The sequence below is a fragment of the Phyllostomus hastatus genome, unplaced genomic scaffold (assembly GCF_019186645.2).
Source record: "Phyllostomus hastatus isolate PE091 unplaced genomic scaffold, TTU_PhHast_1.1 phas_contig_495, whole genome shotgun sequence".
Classification (NCBI taxonomy): Eukaryota; Metazoa; Chordata; class Mammalia; order Chiroptera; family Phyllostomidae; genus Phyllostomus; species Phyllostomus hastatus.
Genome location: NW_025333895.1, coordinates 1,048,150 through 1,062,565, shown reverse-complemented (window position 1 = coordinate 1,062,565; position 14,416 = coordinate 1,048,150). Strand labels below are relative to the sequence as shown.

The following is a 14,416-nucleotide window of genomic DNA, read 5'->3' as shown; positions in this document are numbered from 1 at the left end:
CCCCACCTGCTTCCTAACCCCGGGTGTGGATCACAGTGAGCCTGGAGTCCCCAGCCACCTGGGTTGGCACAGAAGCCAGCAGGGGCAGCTAGAAGCAAGCAGTCATAATGGGGCTTCTCCTGGGGGAAATGGGGTATTGTCAGGTGCCTTCCCTCCCTCTTTGTCTGCATTTAGAGACACAGAGGGTTAGAGAGAGAAGGGACCTTCACCACTGTTTCTTTGTAGAGATGAGAAACAAAAGCTGGGAGAACCTAAGGAGCTTGTGCTGCACATACCTCTTCTGAAACTCACCTTCCAGGCTGCTGTGTCCCTATTAACCAGAGACCTTCCTCTGATGGAGCCCTTTCTAGCCTGAGTAGTGATCAGCTTTGTGTCCCTGCTATGCAACCTATAGAATGGTCCCTTCTAGGCAGATAGAAAAACGCTCAGAAGGACATAGCAATATAAGTAACTGAAATAATGCTTCAACTCCATGAATACTAAAGAAATGTCCTTAAGCCTAAAAACGTAATGGCACTGAGAACACCGAGTCCTTTGGAGCATAGGTGCTGGGAGATAGTCCCTCTAAGCAAGGTTTTCCTTTCCTAGCAGGGGAGACACACAGAAGTAATCGTCAGGGAATGAAAGAGGTGGTTATTTAGGCATCGCCATGATGGCATTATAATCCAGGATACCAGGCAGACACCATGTTTGACAAGATGGGTGGTTCTTTAGAAGGAGGACTGATCTTTCAATACATAAATAGACTCGCTCTTTAAAACACTGTTTGGGCAAGTGGACAGGTGTGGTGCACAGTAACTTGGAAGTCTGGCACTTGTCCAGATTCTTCTTCCCCACCCCACTTTCCGAGTCTAATTCATTGTCAAGTCCTGTGATTCCTCTTTACAGAAATCTGTCACATCCATATCCAAAGCTTTCATCTGCATAGTTTGTTTGTTTTAATCATTCTTTTCCAGAATCTGACAGTAGCTGTTAACTGATTGCCCTGCTTGCCCTCTCCTGTTTATCCTCCACAGGACCTGTAGGAAGATTTTGCTGAAACACGAATGTGATCGTACCATGTTCCCTCAGCAGCTCCCTTAGGACCAGGCCCACCTCCCCTGCCCTAGCACGCCCCACTCCCTGTGCTGTCCTCCCTGCCTTTCCCTCTGCCTGGAGTATGCGTCTCCCTCTGCCCACTGAGTGAACTCCTGGTGGGAGGCCCAGACCACAGGTCTTCTCCTCCCACAAGTCTTCCCCAGCCTTCTCCTCATATCCATCCAGCAGAGTCCAGTCTGCCCTTCGTAGCCTGGAATGTCTGTTGCCTGTATCACAGTACTTTGTACACGGGGTTTCTGGGTTAATGCCACTTCCATATCTAGACTAAGTGCCTGGAAAATGGAGATCATGTTTAGTTCACCTCTGCTAAGCTCAGCACCCAGGATGGTACTAAACACATAGTGGGAATTAAATAAGTGTTTGTTGATTGGCTGGTTATACAGACAGAAATTCGAAGTCAAAGACTCAAGTTCCACTGCAGCAAAGTGCTGGGATTGTGGCATACCTTGTGTCTCCTGTAAATGTAAGCTCACAGCACGTTCTGTCTGCAGTCCTGACCCAGGACAACTTGTCATGGAAGCCTTCTCTTCTTATTCTCAGTTCCTACACTCTGATCTTCCCCATCTGAGAAACAGGATTGGCCTGGCTGTGAAATGAGCAGCTGCTTCTGTGTACAGTCTCTCCTGACTGCCCATTACCTGATGAACAAACTACCTGTTTCTGTACACTTTAGTAAATGTAGCCACAGGTATCTTCGAAAGGCCTTACCCACACTTCCCAGCTGTTTATCTGATTCTGAATCGCCAGTGTCAGTTCTGTTTCTGTGGGCCCTCACCTTTACTCAGTAATTGATCCACCTCAGACCCAGGTTTTCTGAAGTCAGATGCTATGTTTCTCCTAATATACCATGTGTTACTCTTCCAGGCTGGCGTATTTCCTCCTCCACCACTCTGCTTACACCCAAACTACAGAGCAGTAGTCTTTAGACAGTGCTTTCTCCACTCCTGGATTCGTTCCTTCATCAAACTGCTAGATGATGGCATCCATCATTGTACCGGAAGGGACATCAGTCTAGTGACAAAAACATACTTGTAACTGAATCATTGTAAGATGGAGACAGGTTGCCATGGAAACACAAAGGGGAGCTTAAAAATGAGTCCAGGAAGCCTTTCAAGAGGAGGTGACATTTCAGCTAGGTCTGGAAAAGTAAGTGGGTCCTCAAGGAAGAGAACATTCTAGGCAGAGAAAACAGCAGACGTAAAGACCAGGGGTTTGAAACCGTAGGGCAGGCCCAAGAAGTTGAGGATGGATGTGGCTTAAGCTGCTGGATGCTTGAAGACACGAGGAAGGAGTCCCCTCTGTCCAAGGGGTTTTCTTCTGAGATGAAGCAGGGTGGGAACTGCAGGTGCCCCACTATGGCTGCTTCCAAGGCCCACTCTGCCCCCCAGGTGCTCCCATGGCTGAGCAAGGGTCCCAGGACTGCCACCACTCCCACCACTCCCGCCTGCCTAGGCATCGGGGTCCCAGAAGGAAAGAGGCAGGGGAGGAAGCAGATAAGAAAGACAGCTTCTGTTTAGACACAAATATCTTCGTAATCAGCACAGATGGGATGAGAAATACCAAAAAAAGTACATGACAGTTTAGAGAGAATTTGGCTAAATGTTACATATTTTTAACATACCTGTGTAGAGTTTTTGGAACAAGCACCTCAATCTCTCAGAACATGATTATTGGACCTGGGGGTTATACCTCAACCAAGTGGTGTTTTTGTTTCATAGATGTTCCCTCCTTCCCCATCCACAAAAGTATCCTTGTGATTTTTTTTTTCTCCCACCAAAATAAGGCACAGGATTTGTCTCTGACGCTGTGTCTCCTTATTTGGACGGCAAGCTGTGTAACATATTTCTACCCAGCGTGAAGCTTCTTGGCAGACTCTTGAGGCCACGTTTTGGTGGCTTCAGAGTTATCTTTGGATCTGTCAAAAGTGCTAATGGGCTTTCTGGCCTTCTTTAAGCTCCTCATTTCTATTTTCTTTTTACTTTCATCCTCTCCTAAAAGAAAAATTCATGTAATTCATCAGCAGTTAAAGCATTTTACTGAAATGCTCAGCTGAGGGCCTTGTATTTTTGTTTGCGAGAGGAGCTCTGCCATGTCACTGTCTTCTGAACAAACCCCACCCTGACATCATTAACTCAGCACTCCTCAGTCCACTGGGCAACAGATGAGCTTGTTAACTAATGCAGACTGCCTTTCTTTTTTTTGTTTTGTTTTGCTTTCCAAGTTTGTTAAGAGGCAGGTTGGTGTGGTGGTTAAAGCAAGTTTGGGGTTCAGGAGACCTGATTTTGAAACATGGCCCTTTCTAGCTGGGTGACCTCTGGAGGACTACTTAACCTTCCTGAACCTCGGTTTTCCCATCTATGAAATAGAGATAATAATGCCTTTCTCAGGGTTTTTCAGAAGATTAGAGAGAAAAGAGGTAAAGTGCCTATTGTCTGGCACATAAGGGTAACTCAGTAAAGAGGATAACAGTAATTTTTAACAGAACATTTTTCTCTTTCTTTAGGTATGCTTTGATCCTTCTTTGTTGCTATGCTGTGCTTTCTTTTTCCAAATACAACTTTACCTATTATTTTAATGGCGTAAAGGAAGAGCACAGGTTTAAAGCCAAACCCACCCACAACTGAATGATGCCTCATCCACCCACTGTCTAACCTTGGTCAGGTTACTTCAGTTTCTCTGCATCTCTTTTCTTCTCTGTATGCAGAGATAATAGTACCTGTTGAAGGAGTGATTTCAAGATTAAGTAACATAATACATGTAAAGCCTTGTATATTGTGGATATTTAAAGTACTTAAATGGGACAAGGTAATGTAAGGGAAAATGTATGGGTTGTGGAGTTGGATCTGAGTCCAAATTCTGATCCCCCAGTTACTGGGTTTCTCCCAGACTTACTTTATCTGTATATTGAAAACCCTCACTGGGTTTTTGTGAATATCGCATAAGATTATACATATACAGTACCTGGTATAGTACCTGGTACTTGGTAGGTAGTCAGTGTGTGGAGCTGTTAATTCACTCTATTTGTAAAGGTCGATGGTTAATCAGGTTCTCGCATCAAACAATAATAAATCGTAAGATAAGTGCCTGGTTTTATTCCCAACCCATACATAATATTGTCAAAAAGTACTTGATGCTATTTTGCATGTAAAATCCACCTGGTTTATTTGAATTTATGGGTTATAGATGTTTCATTATTATAAATTGCAACCCCTAGCAATAGTGTTCATTCCCCACCCCCTTCATTTTCAGAGGATTATATTGTGTGGCACTGAAAAGCTGTAACGTTGAAGAAATTAGCATATTCATGTGTATTATTAAAGTCAGGTGGGTATAGAAAGGGTTGCAGAAATGAAACACATTACATTTCTTCTGAAATCTGAAGAGTACCAATCTACAGTACTAATTAAAGGAATGAAGCCCAGGCCACAGACAAAAGCTAGTTAAAACACTGCTTTGTCACAACTTGCTGCTACTTGCCTTTGATTTTTTTTCTTTTTGAGTGAAATACCTGAAATTGTGAATCTTTGAAATGTAAACTGTGGAGGAGGGGACCTGGCAGTGATGACAGGAGGGGAGCTCGCTGGCCTTTGTGGGTGGGGTCTGTTGGACAGAACCAGGCTCTGTGCCAGGAGCATCATGGTCCCTGGGTACTTTCTTTTGCCTAGACATGTGGCACAGGACCTGGGGTCAGAAGACCTGAGCTGCGGTCCGCCTTCATTGCTTGTTAGACTTTCTGGTCCTGGCATATCTCTTGGAGCCTTGGTTCCCCTCATTTGTAAGGTTGCAGACTTCCTGTCTTGTTTACCTAAAGGACCTTCCATGAAAAGCAGCGCGGTGCTCTCTGTGTGACCTCATGTAGTAAACTGTAATCACCACACAGGTGTAATTGCTGTAAACTGCCTCATCTCCGAGGTCTCTTCCAAAGAGGAGAGTATACTTTCTGATTATTTCTGTTTCTCATGCTTTTATTAGATACTGCTCGTAATAGGAACCAACAAAATAAGGCACAAACCTCCCCTTCTTCTTTCTCCTAGAGAAATCTGACAGAATATTTTGTGGCTGTGGATGTGAACAACATGTTACATCTGTACGCCAGTATGCTCTACGAACGCCGGATACTCATCATTTGCAGCAAACTCAGCACTGTGAGTAGGCAGCCTTGAGATGGGCTTTTTAATGACTTTATTTCAATTAAAGGGTGTATTGGAAGATGAAAGAAAATTTTAGAGAAAGAAATCAGCCATAATGCCCTCAGATAGTAACGCGTCATTTTCATTAATTATTCATATTCCTTTACAGTGCCAATGCACATTTCATTTATTCTCATAGTTTCACAGTTACGGTGTTCCATTTGATCATGTGTTACGAAGACTTTGCATATTTCCACATAAGCTTCCATCTTTGTCATTTTTTACATGTCTATATTACATTCCATTATACTGCTGTGTTTAATTTACTAATTTACTAAATTATACTAACTTACTAAATCTCCTTTCTCTTGATAGCCATTTAAGTTGTTCTTAGCTTAATTCCTTAGTAGATAACACTGTAGTGAACATCTTTTGGCTGCCTTTGTCTACTCCTGGGTGGAATTGCATGTGTGGGTACACATATACACACACACTTCTTGGTCATGTATAATTGGATACACGTAAAAGCATCTTCATAGCCGCATTTGTATTTTGTGTTTTAAACCTGTAAAGAGCCCACATGATCATCAACAGAGAACTAATGCATTTTGGTATAGTCATATAGTAGGATACTGTATCAGTGCAAATGAACACTGTCAGTATGATTGGGTCTCTCATACAGAATTCCGAGTAAAAGAAACAAGCTACAGAAGACCATGCAGTTTGATTGTATGATTTCATTCCTATAAAGTTCAAGTAAGAAAAACTGAGTGGCACATTATTTAGGGACACATACTAATTACAAGGGGGGCAAAAAAAGAAATGATGAACACAAATTTAGGTAGTAGTTTCCTCAAAAAGAGTGAAAAGAGTATAGTTGGGAAGAAGAATACAGAGGACATCAAAAGTATTGTATTTTTGTCTTGAGCTAGGTGAGGGATCAGGAAACATTTCTATAAAGGGTCCAATAGTAAATATGGCTCTGTAGGCCAGATGGCCTCTGCTGCAACTGCTAGACCCTGACCTTGTAGGTTATAATCAGTAAACTAGTGGCTATGGCTGTGTTCCAGCAAAGCTTTATTTGCAAAAGTAGGTGTCAGGCCGGAACTGACCTTTTGTGCCACACGTAGGCTGTAGTTTGTCAACTGCTGAGTTAGGTGCTGGGTTTTGGAGTCTCAAAACTTTTTTCCTTTGAAAGTTGCAAAAAGTATGTATACATACTTTTGTATGTACATACACACATATTTCAGAAGTTTTGAAAAGTTAAAAAGAAGATACTAAGCCTTGTATTGTGAAATTTTATAATGCAAGTTTAGAGACAAAGTAATCCTTGCACAAAGGCTAAGAATCAAAATTGCACAATATTTTACTGTGATAATTTAGGAACCAAAAGACAAGTCAAGTGTGTCTTGAATTTCTAAAGGAAAATGATTTCAAACCTGAAATTTCTATACTTATCTAATGGAAGCCCTCAGAGGAGACTGGCAGGAGCCTGTGCCACACCTGTCCATGCCCTGCGTCTCCCCTCTTCCGTCCCGCCTTCTCCACTGTGCATGAACTGTCCGTCCTCTCTAGGGCCAGTCACGCTGCTGTCCACTTGACTTCATGCAACGAGTATTTGTCATGGCACTGTTGTAGACACCGAGGATACAGCAGTGAATAAAATAGGCAAAAATCTCTGTCCTTATTAAGCTTATATTCTATTAGGGAAGACCTTGAATGAACAAGGTAAGTTAAATATATAGTATTATAGTAGTATTTACAGTAGCCTAATGGTGAGCACTAGGAGTAAAATAAAGCAGAGCATGAGAATGGATGGGGAGCAGTGTGATGGCAGGAACTGCTATTTTAGATAGATGGCCAAGGAGGGCCTTGTTGAGACGGCGACACTTCAGTGTCCTGCTTGCTGTCTTAAGGGAATCCTTCCAGCAGTGAGTTCCTCTTTCTTGCATCATTATGATTTCTTTGCTGGTGCATTCATATGAGCTTGCTAAAATGGTATTGTATCTCCCAAACTTAACAAAACAAAACTTCCTAGACCTACATCTCCTTTACACCATTTCTGTTTTCGCTTTTAGGACAGAATTCCTCAAAAGACTTATCTCTATTTACTGTCTATTTCTGTCTTCAGTGTTCTTCAGTGTTCTCTGGATTTAGCCCACACCTCTCCACTGAGACAGGTTTTGTTCCGATCACTGATGACCTCAGCTCAAGTAAAATTAAAATGAGTTAATACCTGCAAAGCTCTTAGAGTCTGGCATATATTGTATATGTGTTTATAATAATATCTATAATGGGAAATCAAATATTGTTTAAAATTTAAAATCAAGAATTAGTAACTTGGCCCTGACTGGTGTGGTTCAGTTGGTTGGGCATCATCCTGCAAAGCGAATAGTCACCGGTTCAACTCCTGGTTAGGGCTTATGCCTGGGTTGCGGGCTTGGTCCCCAGTCGGAGTATGAGACGCTGATTGATGCCTGTCTGTCTGTCTGTCTGTCTGTCTCCACGCCCCCCTTCCTCTCTCTCTAACAATCAATCAATCAATCAATCAATCTCTTTTTAAAAAAGAAACAGTTAGAAATAAGGAGATAAATACTGTGTGTGGTCATTGTGAGTGAAGGGTAGGGAGCATCATGAGATGGACTGCTGCTTTACAGTAGGAGTCTTTCATACTTTTTGTTTTGAGTTTAAGGCTATAAGCATGTATTACTTTGACTTAAAAAAAAAAAGCTCTTTTTAAACGAACAGTTGATGCTTAACTGAGTTCCGACCTTCACTGATGGATGGTAGAAACCTCTTAGGGAGAGGGGCTTCTCCTTACCTTTCACATGCGGTCACCGGGATCCTGACCAGTTACGTGCAGTTTCTCTGGGGACAAGGTAGCTGAGCAGACATCAATTTTAGCCAAGCCTTTGGGCCTTTTCAGTTTCAGACTTTAAAAGTTTTATAATTGTCACCCTTTATTTCCTCAGTAGTGGCTTTTTATTATTTTTTTTTATGAGAGGCAGAGTACAAAGGCTGTTTTAGCCTGAGATTTCTGATGATCTCTTGACGAATCGAGATGTGGCCTGTCATACCTTGATAAACCGCGTTTTTCTTAAATTTTTTAAAGATGGAGGCTTAATGCTTCTCAAACCCATTAAGCGGCTGAAAGATCAAAGCTGTCAAACACTCTAGAATGCCGTCTTCTGTGAGAATGACTGCTTCAATAGAAACAAGCCTAGTAACGTTTAGTTCAGAGTCAGGTGATACTTATTTCGGGCTTTCTCGGTCAATAATGTTGTGATAATTCTGTATAAGAAAAATGTAAGTTTTTGTTTTCTTTGCTCAGTTAATGTATATTGATTGTTTTCCTTTATAAATGATAAATAGGGAAGGCTTAACTAAATCTTGTTCTCTAATGTAAATACTTCAGTGTGATTTCTTCTAGCACAGAGGTCCCATTTTTCTTCCAGATTTTCATAACTTGAGTTTAATTCATATTGTTTTTTGGTAACTCTTATGGGTAGCAGATAGGCCTAAAACAAGACCTTTATAGAGATGATATGGGATTCCAACAGCAATCCTAGAAGATCAGTAATATCCCCATTTTATCGAATGGCCTATCAGAGAGATGGAGGGGTAACTTGCCCAAGGTCACATGCTAGGTGCGAGCAGGGGACATACAAATAGGTCATCATGATGCAGCATCAGGGAAAGGGAGGCTTTGGCTTCAGACAAGGGAGAGACATCCAGGAATTACACATATAAAGGAATCTTAGCCCCTTCAAAGTGCTTGCCTAGGGGACCAGGTCATGTTTATTGGGTACCACCTCTCAAACTACTGCCAGAATATTTGTATGTGGACTGTCGCAAGGGCCAGAGTCACATTGTTAAGAATATCCCACTGAGAAAATTTGAGAATCCTCATAAATTGCTGAAAAGATAGTCTGAGCCAATCTGATGGATAAGGATGCTCATTTGGGTAAAGATAAGTCCTGACTGTATAGTTAGTATGGGACCTTCTTGTGTGGTTTGTAAATATTTAGCTCTAAGACTACCAAAGAGGTATGCTGGCAGCATCTACAGACTGAGTGTGTAGAATATCTTTATTTAGATGCATACTTTATTTATAAGGGAAGTCCCTAGTACTCCCACACACCCTTTTAAAATTCTTTTAAGAGAACCATTTTGAGCCATCTACTATGTGCCAGGCACTGTGCTAATCACATGTTTTTCCATTAGCTCTTTCAGCAACCCTAGGAGCTAGTTTTAGACCCTTTTGCAGATGAGAATATTGGCACTTGGAAAGCTGAAGTGCCTTGTCTAAGGTGACCAGCATAGATGGAATTAAAACTCACTTCACCTGGCTCCAAGCCAGCCCTCTTCTTACTACCTCATGCTGCCTCCTTGGTAACTCTCCGTTTGTCATATGTTCCCTTTAACACTCATCCCCAAAGAAATATTCTTGGTGTGATTCTATTGACCCTGGATCTGAAATCACAGAAAGAATGTCAGCCTGGCCACTGCCTTTTAATGCACATCTAAGCTTTTTTCAGATTTAGTGAGCACTTTGTACGTGCCTGGCTCCACTCTCGGCGCCAGGGAAACAGAAGGCCAATGTGTGAATTTCTAATGGACACACTTACTCTGTTAGCCAGAAGCCTGTTTCCTTGAGCACTGTTTAGATCCAGCTCTCTCTCTGTGTGTTGTTGGCCTCTGCTGTCTCCCTGCCCCACCTGTGCTGGTCCCCCGCAGTGAGCACAGCCTGGGTGCATCCCTGAGGCATATCTTCCCTACTCAGTGTGGCTGCAGGGTTCACGTACCAGTTCCCAGCAGCCCCCTGTGTATCTTGGCCTTAATCGTCCTTTCCATAATTTAGGGGTACCACAAGAAGTTTTGAAAACAGAATATCCTAAAGGAACATATATTTGTTTTATTCAGCAGGTGCTTTTTAAAACAGGAGAGAAGCCCAGTTTAGTGGTAAGGCCATTACCTAATTCAGGGGTCTCAAACTCATTTTCATCAGGGGCCGCATCAGCCTCGCAGTTGCCTTCAAAGGGCTGAATGTAATTTTAGGGCTGTATAAATGGAACTTCTCCTTAACTAGGGGCAAGGAGCTCTGCGCTGCTGCCAGGTAGAAACAAGGTGCCAGGCTGGATAAAACAAGGTGGAGGGTTGGATTTGGCCCATGGACCAAATCCTGTGTTTGCCACCTGTGACCTAATTAATTGAAACTGTACTCCTAAGTATTTATGCGCTACCCATAACTCAGAAAAGAATTATTACTTTTCTGATAGTACCCCATTTAGGGGTGGGTGAAACTAAACTGGTATCTTCTCCCTGTCAGTTTCTTTCTAATCCATAGTCCCAGAGAGTGTGGGCCTGGAGCAGGCCCTGGACAACGGTAGCCAGGAGAGTGGCGGGAGCTAGTTCTGTCTCCCACCAGTACCCTTGGATCAGTATACATCTAGATACCGATCTAAGGGTGCTGGTGGGAGCACATTCTTCAGTGTTGGTGTTGTGAGGCGACGTTACCTTCCCAACCTTCCTGTTCCACCCACTCCCACCAAAGCTTCCATTGTCTTAGTACCACCTCGTCGTGTGACCTAAGAAGGGCCAGTTTGTGGACTTGGGAATTTTTCCGATTTGGCTTCGTTTCCACCATTTTCCTGGTGCACTCCACCTGGTCGTGACCATGCCATCCTGTGTAATGGTTTGGCTACCTGAAAGATGTGTGTAAGCCTTCCTAGCTGTTCTGGACTAGAAATAACTAATCCTGTTTGCCTCTCTGCAGCCCTTGAAGCAGAGCTGAGAGTGGCAGCTTAAGAAGGTTTGAAACACTGGACCGGAGCCAGGGCTTCTTTGCCTGCACACTCCGCTCTGCATGTTCCAGCCGAGGAACAAACTGCATTATTTTGTTTCAAACTGTGCTCAAGGGAAGCCAAGACCTTGTAACTGGAAACTTACCAAACAGAGAATTCTAAGACTAAATTTAGTGTTCTATTTAAAAAATAAAATAAGTTGAACATTTTGTTTGTTCATCTTTTATATGTTAAAAAAGAGAGAGATTAACCTAGTTCACACTAACAACCTAAGAAGAATATTCAAAGTGAGAAGAAAACTAATCCTTGTGGTGAAGAGGGAAATCCTTACAAAATGTAATGAAGTGGCATGAAATACAGACTCTGCAGCCAAACTTCCAAATAGCATAGCCTCTCTAATCTCCATCACATAAAATTTTATTGTGGCTCAGAGAATATTAAAAACTGTTAGAAATAAATGAATGCAACCTTCATTGGCAGAAAGTAGGAGGAAAGATTGGTATGTTTTATTTATGTGGTTTTTCTCTGGTTTTTAAATGTGAATACAATTAACTGCTTTTGAACTATGTTCTTCATTTAATTATGGGTGAATTGGTTTTCTCTTGTTCATGTTGCACTATAACTAGAATGAAGAACCTTGAGATATTCTGGAGACTGTAATATATAGAATATAAGCAATCTAATTGGTGATATTTTAAAATTTGCTGTGACTTCCACCAGCCATGATCTCCCTGTTCGTCCTTACCTTCCTCTGCTGCCTTGTTTCCTCATTGCTTCAACAAGCATTGAGCTTTTCGGACTAGACACAGGATTTAGATCTCTAGTGATTCTCAAATGTTGATCCATGGGCTGGTTGTGTTAGAATCATGCAGAAAACTTGTTAAAAATTCAGTATATGGATATTTTGGGTCAATGGTCTAACATAGAATCACAGGATATCTATTTTTTAAAGTTCCCCAAATGATTGATACATAGCCAGATTCCAAAACAGTGATTAGACAGTTCTCTAAGGCAAAAACAATGTTTATTCTTCCATTATTTTCAGTTTTTATCATTAGATTCATTCTCATTTTGAGACTATAATGGAGCCTGGTTAAGTTTGTTTAGGAGACATGAGTACAGACCAACACTAAAAAATTCTTTGTTTCCATATTTTTCAATGGGAGAGCTTTGATTTTGGTATTGCCTACTGTAGAATGGGACACAGCTAAATATAATCTATCTAAGCTCTTTAGTAATTTTGGATGCTAATGTAGTCCATCAGTGTAACTTTGGGTACATGGGTATAAATAGAGTAGAGAGGTGATGTTTCTTTTTAGCCATTGCATTAAGAGGATGTCAGAGAAGCATGTTTATTATTTAGTAGTATATCAATTTATGAAATAAATTACATATTCCTTAGATTATAAAACTCATCTTATTTTTATGTGACTGCTATTAATCAAATCTCTCCCAAAACAACACTAATGGGTAGTAGGTAATATTCAAGTCACTGACATCTTAATATACTTGAAAAGCCCTAAATGTCAGGCATCTCTATGGATTTCACTAAAGAAATTTGAGCATGTACTATGTGCTAAGTCTGCAGGAACAAGGACTCACTTGTCCTCTGTTTTGTGCAGGCTGAAAGGTTGGTCAGTTTGGTGAGCCAAGGTAGTGTGATGTGAGGTTAGACCATGCAGTTAGGGGTCAGTACAGATCCTGTGAAAACTCACATTTATTTTCATCTGCTACCTTGATAGCTATGTAGTCTACGAGCTCGATGATTCAACAGCCCTGCAGGTGTTATCTTTTCCCAAGACGAAGGACAGCAGGGCTGTAGGAGAGACCACCAGCCTTCAAGTCAGGATGGTTTTATTCAGTTCCTACTTTTGTCCTTCATCCTCCCCTGTGTTATTCCTAGCCACATGGCCTCTGGCTACTTACTTGACCTCTCTGAATCTCTGTGCCCTCTTCTATAAAAATTGGAATAGTGTTAAAACCCATCTCAGGGTTGTTGAAAGGATTCAATGGTCATAGACATGATAGCACATAGCCCACTCCTGGGCACATACTAATCATTGGGTAAATGCTGACTCTGAATCTTCCCTTTGAGGGGCAATAAACCCCTATTTGACTTTCAGAAGCAAAGAGGACAATAGAGAGCCTGGAAGAGTTCTGAAGATGTAATTAGTATAACTGGTGATAGTGGATAGTGAATGAATCCAAGCAACAGAGAATAGTCATGGCAACTCAAATGAGGCTTTTCATATCCACCCACTTCTCATTAGTCACATAGCCATTGACTAAATCTCTGTTTCTTGTTTAGGTCTCCAGAGTCTTCACTGCATAGTCCTATAATGGCCTTAAGAAGCTGATCTGTTCTCTTGATCCACCATGACCACCTGACTGGCCTCCCAGGGAGGAGGACTAACAGCTTCTGATTTTCATCCTTTTGGGCTCTGGTCTAATGTGCCTGTGTGTGTCTCTGTCTTTATCTCTTTGTCTGTCTGTCTGCCTATCTATCTATCTATCTATCTATCTATCTCAGAAGCAATCCTAATTCTTGCCCCAGGCAGAATTAATGATTCCTTCTTTATATTTGAATACACTTAAACTTCTATTATAATACCTCTTTCATAATGCTTTTGTAGTGAAGTTGATTGTTTGCATTTTGATCTTTCTCTGCCTATTTTAAATTGCTTGAGGGCATGGCATGTACACATAGTGGATACTCAGTGATTGTCACATCAATACAGGTCATAGCCCAGAGGCAGTCTGCGGTGAGCTAAGAGCAGATTCTGGAGCTGGACTCCCTAGGTTCATATCCTAGCTCTGCCACTAGCTCTGTGCCCCTGCATGAGGTATGTAATACCTAGGAACCTCAGTTTCCTCATCTGTAAAATAGGGACAATAATGCTACCTACCTTACAGAACTGTGAAGAGTAAATGAGTTAAGTATATGTAAAACACTTAGAACAGTACTTGGCACGAGCAAAATATAACCAGAGACGTTGAAATTAAGAACAAACTGACAGTAACCAGAGGGGAGGTAGGAGGGGACAATGGGGTTAAAAGGAGGAAGGGTTGTCAAGGAACATGGGTAACTGGCACATGGACAAAGCCAAAGACAGGTAGGATCAAGGGTGGAAGGTGGGGATGGCTGGGGTGGGGTGAAGTGGTGGGGGGAGAAAATAAAGACAACTATACTTGAACAACAATAAAAAAGAGAAAGAGAAAAAAAGAACAGTGCTTGGCAGATAGTAAATGCTGAGTTAAACCGTCATGGTGGAGGCTGTACTATAGCTTTAATCTTTCTAAGCTTACTATCACTTTCTAAGGTTGGGTTTGCCTGACAAAACTCTACAGCAGAGATTCTTCCCCCACTTCCTGTGCCTTCAAATC

At 41.8% G+C, this 14,416-nt stretch overlaps 1 protein-coding gene across 4 annotated transcripts in view; it reads left to right on the top strand.

Annotated features, from left to right (window-relative positions):
- Positions 1-14,416, top strand: part of DENND1A (DENN domain containing 1A) — a 486,624-nt gene that overhangs the window by 244,690 nt on the left and 227,518 nt on the right. For all 4 annotated transcript variants that reach the window (XM_045846504.1, XM_045846502.1, XM_045846503.1 and 1 more), the window contains exon 9: positions 5,133-5,243. In XM_045846504.1, the coding sequence (XP_045702460.1) occupies positions 5,133-5,243 (111 nt within the window). The remainder of the gene's footprint in view (positions 1-5,132; positions 5,244-14,416) is intronic.